We start from the raw sequence: 11,495 nt of genomic DNA on the forward strand, positions 1-11,495 counted from the left end.
CTTAATATTATTTAAAATATTTTTAAAAATTAAAATTTATTCAACACGTTTAGCGCGGGCAAAAATTCAATTCCTAATAATTACAAATAATTTATATGACGAATGATGAAACTTGAATTTATCTAACACCCAACATTCAACTTAACGTCATTTATGAAGTGAAAATGTCATTTTCATTTTTTGCCCAAACAATTTCAGCAATCTACAAAGTTCATTTACCCATACAAGTCGGCGGGAGAGTGCTCCCAAACACCACCACTGTTGTACTTGCTTTCGTGGTTAATCGTGAGAGACAACCATTTCTTCGGGGTCTAATACCCATACGCAATCACTCAATTTACTTTATTTGGGTGTAATAGGGTAGTTTGCACCTGGAGTTGACAGATGATTTCCTGTAAAATCATTTTGCTTAATTTATTATTCTCTCCGCTTTTTTTTATATGTTGTTTGATTTTTTTTACCCACAATTCTAAATTTTTTGACTGTATATATAAAATAATAATTTTTAAAAATTTTATTTTTGTAAATTAAAGTTTTAGTTATATAATTTTATTCACAGATTTTTTTAAAATTATTATTCTAACTATGTGTCAAAAATTTAGAAGTGTGTACATAACGTCATATAAAAAATGGAGGGAGTAAGCTTAACGATATACACCATTATAATCATCCAAGTGAGATTCCAGACACTGTTTTCTGCAGTGTATCACATTTGGCTAGAACAAAATGCGTCTGCTACTGTTTCAATTGATCTCGTCGAAAGATCAGGTTGAGAGAAGGCCTCCCACAAAATTCAGACAAGAGCTTCGAAAGATCTTAGCCTTTGGCTATTTTTGTTCTAGGCAGTTTGTAGCTAGCACAATGTTTTCAATAGATACTAGTGTTTGTTAAGGTCGAGAGTGATCGCCTTAATGTGTTCCAGAGATTTTTTAGGAAATAAGAGAAGAGAAGAGAAATAATAGAAGAAAATAAATCAGTTGCTTACTCCCGAGTTTGTGTAAAAAATGAGAGAAAATGACCAAGAAAAAAAAAGATAATGTGAGAGAATTTTTCCAAATCTTCCCATTTTTGGAAAGAAAGTTTTGGGAGGAAATTATAGGAAATTTTCTCTCCCGATCTCCCTTCTCTCGCCAAACAACTCTCGAGCACGCTTACAAAGGAAAAATTTTAAAATTATTTTTTCTCTTCTCTCCATTTTGAAACTCTGAGCACAACATAAGGGAATGCCCACTGAAGATCATGAATTAGGTTTCACAACAAACCTAACAAACCATGGTAGTGATTGGCCCTCCGGTCCAAATTTGGACCGAACCTTGGTCCTAATTTGGACCGAACCCCTCTCCGACTCAAATAGTTTGGTCTAAATTTCGGTCCAAATCTCAAAATATTTATTTAATTATTTTAAGGTCTTATAATAATAAATATATTATTTTTGTATGATGTAAGATATTATCTTTATATTTTATTATTATTAATTACTTGTTTTATTTTAAAATTATTAATAAATGAATAATAGTAGAATTCTAATTAAACTTCAAATATATATGAAAAATAGTAAATACATTTAGTTATAACTTTTATAATAAAACTGTTAATAAAACATTACATTCAAATAAAAAAAGTACAAATATTAATTAAATCTTAAAATATTGTTAACTAATACTAATTCTCAGAATTAGTATATTCTTCCCGCAAACATTCTTCATCTCAAAGTCGAGGGATGAAGGTCAAGGATCTCAAAACAACCTAAATAGTTATGGCCAATATTTTGACTATCTTGGAATAAGTCGATTTAATTTGTCGGATTAAATTAATAATTTAGTTTTCATCACATTTTCATTTATGTTGTGTTTCAAATTAAGTTTTATGTGTTGTAATTTTTATTTTAATATTTGAATGTATTCGTAATTTGAATTCAAGAAATGTAATGATATTTATTTAATTACGTTTACATATTTTTTAATTTAAATTATTATCTAAATAAATAATAATAATATCCTAATATCAGTTAATTGCATTTATAAATACCCGAAATCAAAATTTTATGTAATAAACTAAAAGAAATACATTAAAAACTATTATTTTAATCTCGGTCCAAATTTGAACCGATGAATAGTGTCGGACTAAATTCATCGGTCCAAATTTTTTTAGGCCAAATTTGGACCGAGATTTAGGCCACTTTTGGGTTAATTTGGACCGAAATCAGTTCAAATTTGGACCTTTAGCCCACTCTTAGTTGGCCTAAGTAGGCCTAAGTAGCTAGCATAATTATATAGGCTGCGTCTTTAATTCAGTTTCCTAAATCATATTGTCTGATTGTGAAAGTATTCAGCTTGAATTAGTATATCCTGAACCATATTGTCAGATGCATTGTTTAATGACAAGATCATAATTTCACAAGAAAGAAACACAAGGAACTTCGAACTACAGCAAACACAGTTGAAAAAATAAATCCGAACTTTGAAAAAAAACATTATTGTCTCACTATTCAAAACATATAAAAAGAAATATGCTTTGCTAGCCTAAACCACATATTTCTGAGGTAAACTCCCAATCTCATACACTTAATTTCCGATATTCTGCGACTTGTTAAGGATAACACCCTCATATTTGACCTGGAACCATTTCATCGCATCATCTTTGGTAACTCTGTGCTGGATTCCAACTCGAGATTTGCATCTACGACGACGCCCCACACGGTAACCAGGACGTTCAAGTACGACATAGAAATCCATACCATAAATACCAGTAGAAGGGTCATATCTGATGAACAAACAGAGAATTAGAGAAAATGGGAAAAACAAATCCCCTTTCCATAAAGAAGTGTGAAGATAACATCCATAATGGAAAACTTTAGCATACACATTATCAAACAACATAAGCTAAAGACAAAATAACTCTTTTTAGACAAATCTGCAAATGAGCCCAAAGCTTTTTCTAAGGTGTATCATTGAAGAAAAATTCAAAGTTAAAATAGTAGTGGCTAGTGGCAAAATCTGTAGGCATGTGAAAATAGTCCTTCTCGATGCTACTACCAAGTCAGCAAGAACATCAAAAGAACAATCTACATTGTAACTTACATGACTGACTATCAGGCAATAGTTAACATTCAAGAACCAAGGTCTCATATAAACGTATAATAGGTATGCACATCAAGCACGCAAATAAAGTGCAATGCTCTAAATGAAATCACATATTACCATTGGACTAGAGATATAAATCAACGTCAGTATTTGGGATCTGATCCTACACGGCTACTCAATAGTCAATACTATAGATGGTCATTACACAACAATTGATCTTGGGAGAGAAAAACTTAATGAGTCAAAAAAGCTTACTTGATTCCGAGATCGATATGCTCCTGAATACCAAACCCAAAACATCCAGTATCACTGAAGTTCTTCCTAAGCAACTCGTATTCCTTAACCTTAAGTCCGCTCTCCAAGAGCTGCATGGCCTTGTCACCTCTGACAGTAACATAACAAGCAATCTTCTCATTTCTCCTGATCCCGAAAGATCTCACAGTATACCTTGCTGTAACCAAATAAAAAATATCATCACCAGACACTTCAAATCAAAAGCCTTTAAAATACTAATTATTTCCTCTAACTATAATTATAAAAAGAAAAAGTGGGACTAAAAATGGAAAAAAGACCTTTAGAGAAAACAGGGGTTTGTCCAGAGAGTTGTTCAAGGACCTTGGAGGCTCTGGTGAGTCTATCACCACTTTCACCAACAGAGATGTTGAGAACTAGCTTTTGAACCTTTATTTCCCTCATTGGGTTTCCTAGTTTCCTGTCTGATGCCTGCCTCCATCATTTCAACACACATGTCATGTTATTTCACACACACACACACACATGAGTAACTGAAATTAAAAAAGCTTACCATTGCGAGTTGATAAACCTGGCTCTGGCTGCTGCAAATTCAGGGGAATGAAGAATAGATTGATTAGCAGCAGCCTCCAAACCCTAATATGAGGGTTTCTTATTTGTATGGGCCCCCCTAACCTTATTAAAAGCCCACATGTATTTGGGCCTCAGCCCATCTAATTTTATTTTAATAATAAGTCTATTAAAAAAACAAATAATTACCTCATCATCTACTATCATTTTGAGACACAGAGAGAGAGAGAGAGATCGAATCGAATAGTAATAATTGAGAGATGGCGCTCCGAGCTGCGATTTCCAGGCGAGTCACCAATCCGAGTTTGGCGTATGCAACTCGGTCAATATCTTCATGGAGAAACGTTGACTCTGATTCTAAGTCTCGACTCACCCAAGCTATTGTAGCAGATCCCAGCGTTAACAAACTCAATACCGGGCTTGTGAGTTTCTTTTTATATGTCTTTTCTTTTTCTCAATTTTTTCTTTATTTATATGTTTATAACTTTGTTTTTTATATGTTTGTAATTTTGTTTTTTCATTTTAATTGGGTATCTCTGCTGCTTGTAGATTTATGATGTGAATGATATCTGTTTAATTTCATATGATTTTTATGCTGATTTTTAATTTGTCAAGGGAGCTTATCGTGGCGATTTTGGAAAACCGGAAATTGCTGGAATGAACATGTGAGTGCTTGTTTTAATTCTGTCTGTTTTTATCATATCCATTTTAGTTTTTGCAGAATGAATAGATATTTGAATTGACTTCTCTCGTATTAGTCCGTAAACATAAAGACAAGCTTACGGAAATAAACATAATTATGTGTCTAATAAACATAATTATAATAGAACCACGAGTGCCTAATTTTATTAGATAAGGAATTCGGGAATAAACATAAACAGCACTATCAGATCAACGTGAATGACGGCCAAATGAATTTGGGCAGATTTCCTAGAAACGGAATTTTTAACCATAACTTGGGACACTTAAAGCAACTCTAATGGGAGTCTTCATCCATCATTTAAGTTATAATAACTAGTGAGATGGCTAGGCTACTACAACAGACTTACGTGGCTCAGCAAATATGTACTTAGCCTTAAAATACTAGACAAATGTGCTGAGCCATTTCCCACTGGCTATGATATATTATAATATTCTTTCTCCGTATACTAGACAAATGTGCTTGCTTTAATCCTATCTGTTTTTTTGGTAAGTATGCTTTAATCCTATCTGTTTTCTCATATCCATTTTAGTTTTCGCAAAATGAATAGATATATGAATTGACTTCTCTCGTGTTAGTGCGTACGTGCAGAAGATTCTACCTGAATATATTTTATAAATTTATGGCAACTATTTAGTACTGTTAGGAATTGTTGATTTAAAAATATTTATATTCTGATACTGTTTTTAAAGGAATATTCATTTGTACACTGTGTTAAGTTTTTGTCTTCTAGTGTACAGCATGAAAATTCATCTTATATAAAGTAATCTTAACATACTTTTAGAAGATTATCAAATATTTATAAAGAATCAAAGCAATGACTGATGTACGCTTATTGAGCTGTCAACGTATCAAGTTTGGATCAGCTTAAATTGATATACAAACTACAAAATAACTCCCACTTATGTGTTCGAGCTCCTAGGACCACTTGTTTTGGTTGCTATTAGGCCAATTATAACCCCAAAATCTAGTTCGTAGAGTATTTGCCTTCCTCACACTTATTAATCAACACTCTTTTTGAGATAATTATTAAACAACCAAGAGAAATGAGCATATCCCCAAAATAACTCGTCATGCTTTGATGTCTGTACATTAGTATATTACACGATTTGACCTACTGACCCTTTAACTAATTACCATATGATCCTCAGTATTGAATTCAACTCATTTGAACAATACACATTGAAGCGAAAATGGAAATTTAACAATACTATATAAATGATTCATGATATATGTTTAGAATTGACAATCATTATTTTTCCGATTTTAAAATGGTGTTTTACTTGTGGTCCTCCTTATTTCAGGCTTTAAAAGATTATTGTTGTGACCTAACTATATTTATAAATCCAAGTCCCACATCGAGGCATGTGGAGACTTTAGTTTAAATATAACGTGAATTGTTATTACTAAATGCACCAACAAATCATGATCTTTTGGAGATCTGTGGTGGTCTTGTAAGTTGTTGAATTTGGGCCTGTATAATTCATAACAATTTGTCGCCAAGTACTATTATATCTGAGTGCCCTTTCCTATCGTAGATATATTTTAATATAACATCTATTTTGACATCATTTATCATTATGCAGGAGCAAATTAGCATCAATCTTTATATGTTTTTTTCTAAGCCAATCTTTATAGGTTGTCTAAAACAACAAATATAATTCTTGTATATCAATTTATCTAATTTAATTTTTTACCAAATAAAAAAATATTGGACCTTTTTTTAACATAAAAATTATTTAAGTTTATATAATACAGGGTTGCACTCTTTGGAGAACACAATTTAGTATGCTGAATACAATTGTTATGCAATTTTAACATTTTTCTACATTTTCCATATTTTATTGTTTTGCACTTTTTAAAGTACCAAAACAATTGTGCTCGGGAGAGAAAGTGTAAACAGTTGTGCCATTATTCTCACGATTGCTATAGGGCCGGCCCTGCATTTTGGCAGGCTGAGGTGTTTTGATAGATTTTCTCTTGATGAAAGTTCCTCGCCAAATAGACAAGGGTGAGATAGGAAAGTTGATGGTAGATAATAATTTTGTTGCTCTCCAGATTTGTATGTTATATGCGTTTCGGTTGCTTTTAGTAAATTTGGTTTGTTTGTTTCTATCCTTGCTGAAACTCAGTGTAGCAATACTACGTAGGATTTGAATTTATTAGGCAATATTCTTCAAAGGGTGGAAATGTGAATGCAATTAATTGAAAAACTGAAGCTTGCCTTTGGGGAGAATTCTGATCTGATTAAAGAAAAAGGGTATGAAGAAATTTAAAGTCCCTCTGAAACTGGGGCACCCTGTCCTTTTGTAGGCTATCATAAGTGGTTCTCACCAATACCATTCTGATTTTATGCATAGTTGTCTGTATTATCAAGCAGCTCTTAATTATGTCATGTGGGCTTTTAATTGTAACATATATGCAATTGTTCATTATGAAGTTCCTGATGTCAGGGAAGCCTAGGGAACAATGAGCAATTAGTTTAGAAATTCTGTAAACAATATAGGTGATACTCAATTAGTTGTCCTTGAAATCAGAAATTCTTTTTGGTCCTATTTCCTAGGAGGTGATGAACTGTTACGGAGATTTCTCAAACATACATGACAGGGCAAACCTGAATGCACTGCTCGTTTGTCTGCATTACTCTGAGCTTAAAACAGTTGTACTTGATACAATGTTTATCTTCATGAAGAATTTCTTTAGCAGCGGAAAGGAATATTTTCTCTATAACCCCCCCCCCCAAGCGACCTGCATGCACCTTTATTAAAGCATGTCTGGAGGAGATATTAATGATACCTTTTGTTGCTATATGAAGTGTGATTCTGATATGTTTACATATTTCTTTGTGGATGCAGTTTTGTTCATGAAAAAGAACAGGCCTTGGCCGTGAAGAGTCAATTGCAGCAGTTTGTCAGACCGCTGTGCAGATATCCTTCTGTTCCTGGTGCACTAATTGGTTCAACTGTTCTTGGCAGATCCTTTTCTCTTGCTAACATCCGTGCCACACACAGCCAGGCAGGTGTAACTTCAGGAAGCGGGGGAATCTCGGCCAAGCTTCGTCCTTTGTCACCTCATCTTACTGTTTATAAGCCACAGTCCACCTCAACTTCTTCAATTTTCCATAGAATTGCTTACATATACATGGGTGTTGCAGCATTGTTCTATTATCTCCTGTATCTGAAAATGGGTATGATTTGCTTCACCTATGAGAAATTCTACCAGTTCTTCTATTATGTATCAGAGCTCTTCCCAATTATCAATGAGATTTCTGTTGTTGCCCTGGCCTACTATCTGTTCAAGGGAGCTGAGCAATTCATAAAATTCAGATAGAAATTTTTGCTAGAGAGAATAATGTGGCATATGGCCTCTAGAATCACCTGGTTATATGTTGAGTTTTGTAATTCTGCTTTGACTTTTGCCCCCATCATTTCTTGGCTGAAATGACCTAGGGTCTCATTACATTTGAAGATATAGAAATAACATGTAGTGGAACTGATCAGGGTTTTTAAACCAGAGTTTGTGGTGTATTAAATAATTATGGTGTATTTGTGGACAGCATAGCAAGTGAATGTGTGATGAATGATGGTTTTATTCCGCTATACTTGTGAAATTAGTTCCTTTCAGGTTTATTAATTATACATTTCTGATATTGTACAATGTTAGAATGATCTTTGTCTTGCAATGTTCCGGAATTGGTACCTAGTTTCAATGAGATGACGGACAGACAGTTCTGATGAAAACAGAGGGATGGGGAGTGTTTTTTTGTTGTTAGATAATGTGGGTTGTAACGTTGTATGCATCCACCCAGGCTTCGAATCGGCAAATTATGTAGTTCTCTATAATCGTAGACTAGTAGCCTGGATTTGTCAACGGTGATTGTTTGAATGGGTATGCGATGGAGAATTTCGGAGACCGAAGAATATGGAGCCAGAAGAGCAAGGGAGAAGAAAAGAAGTTCCTAGTTATTAGCAAGAGGCATCCGCAATTCAAAAAGATGAATGTAATTATAAACACGTAAAAAAATAACGATGGTAAATTTTAGGTACTTTGAACATAAAATGTATATATTAAAAAGTTTTACCAAAACAAAATACATGGAATAATATAACTTTAAGATTCTAAAAATATTATTTAAATGAACAGAAAAAATGTTCTATGTACAATAACTAGGATACTTAGGAAAGTTAAATAAGTACATGTAGTATTTTAATGATTGAGGTGTAATTTTTTTATATAATTTCAATAATTATAAAAGTAACTCTCTGTGACACCCTCAATCTCGGGGTTAGGAAATGAGGACTCACACACCTCTATTCTAATAATTAAATATGCATAAACCCCGATTAACTACTAACAGGATCAGCAGGATAAAGTATGAGACAAGATTACAACTACCAATCACTGAATATAACTTACAAACCCAAAATATTATTAAATAATCAATATCGGTTCCGGCTGGAAACCGACAGATAACCCATTGTATCTTTATACACCTCTTTCTAGGCGCGAGCTCACTCATAACCTGTACTACCTGCTCTGGCAACTGGAAGCCCTCAACACGGTAGGGACCACCAGGTACGCTCTTACGAGCAGTGCGCCTAAGCCTGGCCATCTTCTTGCTTAACTGCCATGGTTAGATTAAGACAAAACAAGTGAGTAGAAAACTCAGCAAGTAACTATATAGCAGTTCTACAATATCAAATCTCAATATACTTTGAACAAACTAGGGCATTCTACTTTAGTTAATCTAGGTGGCAGATTTCCATATATTTATTTTTGTTTTCTTTGAGATAAGGAAAGGGTATCCGAAGAATAGTTGGGTTTTCAAGAAACAAGGCTCGAAACAGAACAAAAGCCGATATTCATCACAATTCATTATCAGATCAAAATAGATCTTTCGATAGAGGAAAACAACAGTATTTCAAGATATAGAATCATTCGTGTGATCAACAATTTCAGGAATCAGGGTTCTGAGCTTTAAGCTCCACAATAACATATTCAACTCTTTTCAAAAAAGTATAAACCATTTTCATTTCCAAAAATCAATTTAATGAATAAAAGTTTCAGTTCCCTTTTTAAATAATCATTTAGAACCCTTGATTGGATCACTTATCTTTCCATTTCATTATATACGGGTGATCAGCCCGTATCGACCTCCATTCCGGTCTTTAAGGTACCATTCGGCATAATTTCAGCCTTAAATTGGACTAGTCCCACTAGCCTCTTACCATGACTGGACTAGTCCCACTAGCCTCTTACGTCTCAATCCAATCCATCAAGAATTCATTTGGAAAACCTTGAGTTGGAAAATAATAGGTTTTCTAAAATTCATTTTATCATTACCAAGCCTTTGAAATCATTCGGACTCTTTCAAGTCGAAACTCATTCTTAATTCAGATTTTAAAGAAACAAAGTTCAGGGAGTGAATCAAAGATACGCAAGGAACAATTCTCAAGAATTCTGTATCAAGGATAATAAGGTACTAAATTTGAAGGATCAGTAATAACTTAGAGATCATTAGGGCGATCAAGTGAAACAGGGTATCATTAACAGAGTTATCCAAGATAATTAAAGGTTCAATATGATTCATGGCATTATAGGAAACTGGAACAGAAAGGCAGATTATCAAAGGGTGAAATTAATAGGATTATCAATAACAGGTTATCAAGAACAAGGGTACTTCAAATCAATATCAGGGTTTCATAAAGCAAGGGTTTTATACTTTGGCAGTTCAATACTTTACAAGGTATGAACAACATTTCCTTTATAATCATTTACACAAGTAATCAGAGTTACTTGCCTGAAATTGCTTTCCTGAGGGTTGAACTACTGCCACCTAGTATATTTTTCCCTTTCCTAGCCCGAATTCCCTCACGCTCCGAATCTACAATAAAAACCAGAAATCTTAATTAGATTCCCAACTCTCGTTCCCGGAACGATCTCTCTATATGATAACTCGATTATATCTTTGACTCGAACTATACGAGTATAGCTTATACATATAAGCACACAGCACATAGCACATAGCACAATCCTTTCTCGTAGTTTTTATATCCTTATATACCTAGAAATCAAAGCGTACTCGCTTGACCTAGGCTATTTCTCAAATCACACTAACACGACTCTTTTACGAGTACTAGACCCATTTACAACCAAACATTTACGTGCATACTATCACTTATATCAATCGACTTAATTCCATTTTCTTTTATTCCTTAATTCGAACCAAAACAACAATCCAATCAAGCAAAATCAAAGATTTTTCACATATAACACTCAATCATTCTTTCAATTACCAAAATCAAGTTTTGATCTTTATTTCTTATGGCCTATTCGGCCTTATTGCAAATACCCACCATAAAATCAATCAAATACTCACTTTAATTCACATAAACCCGTATCTCATTCAACAACCTTTAAAGAACCATTCTCCTTTCTTTTAATCATAAAAAATCCGAACCATAATCCTACATATACAATCAAATTTCTCAAAAATCACACCATACAACTTTAGTTCTAGCATGATCCAACATTTAAACTAGCACCATTTTTTTATTAACAAATTTGGAACATAAACACCACTCAATCATGGTCATGCAATCAAGTTCTCATTAGTCACTAAGATTTTTAGCAAAAATCAACTCAATTCTCTTTTTAAGCCTAAGACCCATTCGGGTTTATCAAGAAAACACACATGCAAAGATCAATCTTGACATGCAAAGTCTTATATCACATTTTCAACTTGTTTTAAACCTTAACTTAGTCATTTAACTCATTTTCATCAAGATTTCTGAAGCACAAAGCCAAACATCACCTAATGACTCAACTTTAATCAAATTATTCAATCAACATGCATGCATTCACTTAATCACAAATCAATCTCTTCTAAA

At 33.4% G+C, this 11,495-nt stretch overlaps 2 protein-coding genes across 2 annotated transcripts; one reads left to right on the forward strand and one right to left on the reverse strand.

Moving 5' to 3' along the window:
- Positions 1-2,439: 2,439 nt before the first annotated feature.
- Positions 2,440-4,035, reverse strand: LOC141677131 (large ribosomal subunit protein uL5-like). The gene is made up of 4 exons (XM_074482896.1): positions 3,889-4,035; positions 3,656-3,806; positions 3,339-3,534; positions 2,440-2,763 (listed from the first exon to the last, which is right to left on the reverse strand). Exons 1-4 carry the CDS (start codon positions 3,889-3,891, stop codon positions 2,565-2,567), a joined length of 549 nt encoding a protein of 182 aa, XP_074338997.1. The 5' UTR covers positions 3,892-4,035; the 3' UTR covers positions 2,440-2,564.
- A 56-nt stretch (positions 4,036-4,091) lies between these two features.
- On the forward strand, positions 4,092-8,204 carry LOC141677130 (uncharacterized). The gene is made up of 3 exons (XM_074482894.1): positions 4,092-4,327; positions 4,521-4,570; positions 7,461-8,204. Exons 1-3 carry the CDS (start codon positions 4,166-4,168, stop codon positions 7,933-7,935), a joined length of 687 nt encoding a protein of 228 aa, XP_074338995.1. The 5' UTR covers positions 4,092-4,165; the 3' UTR covers positions 7,936-8,204.
- The last annotated feature ends 3,291 nt before the right edge of the window (positions 8,205-11,495 follow it).

The sequence above is a fragment of the Apium graveolens genome, chromosome 8, assembly GCF_009905375.1.
Source record: "Apium graveolens cultivar Ventura chromosome 8, ASM990537v1, whole genome shotgun sequence".
In the NCBI taxonomy this organism is placed as follows: domain Eukaryota; kingdom Viridiplantae; phylum Streptophyta; class Magnoliopsida; order Apiales; family Apiaceae; genus Apium; species Apium graveolens.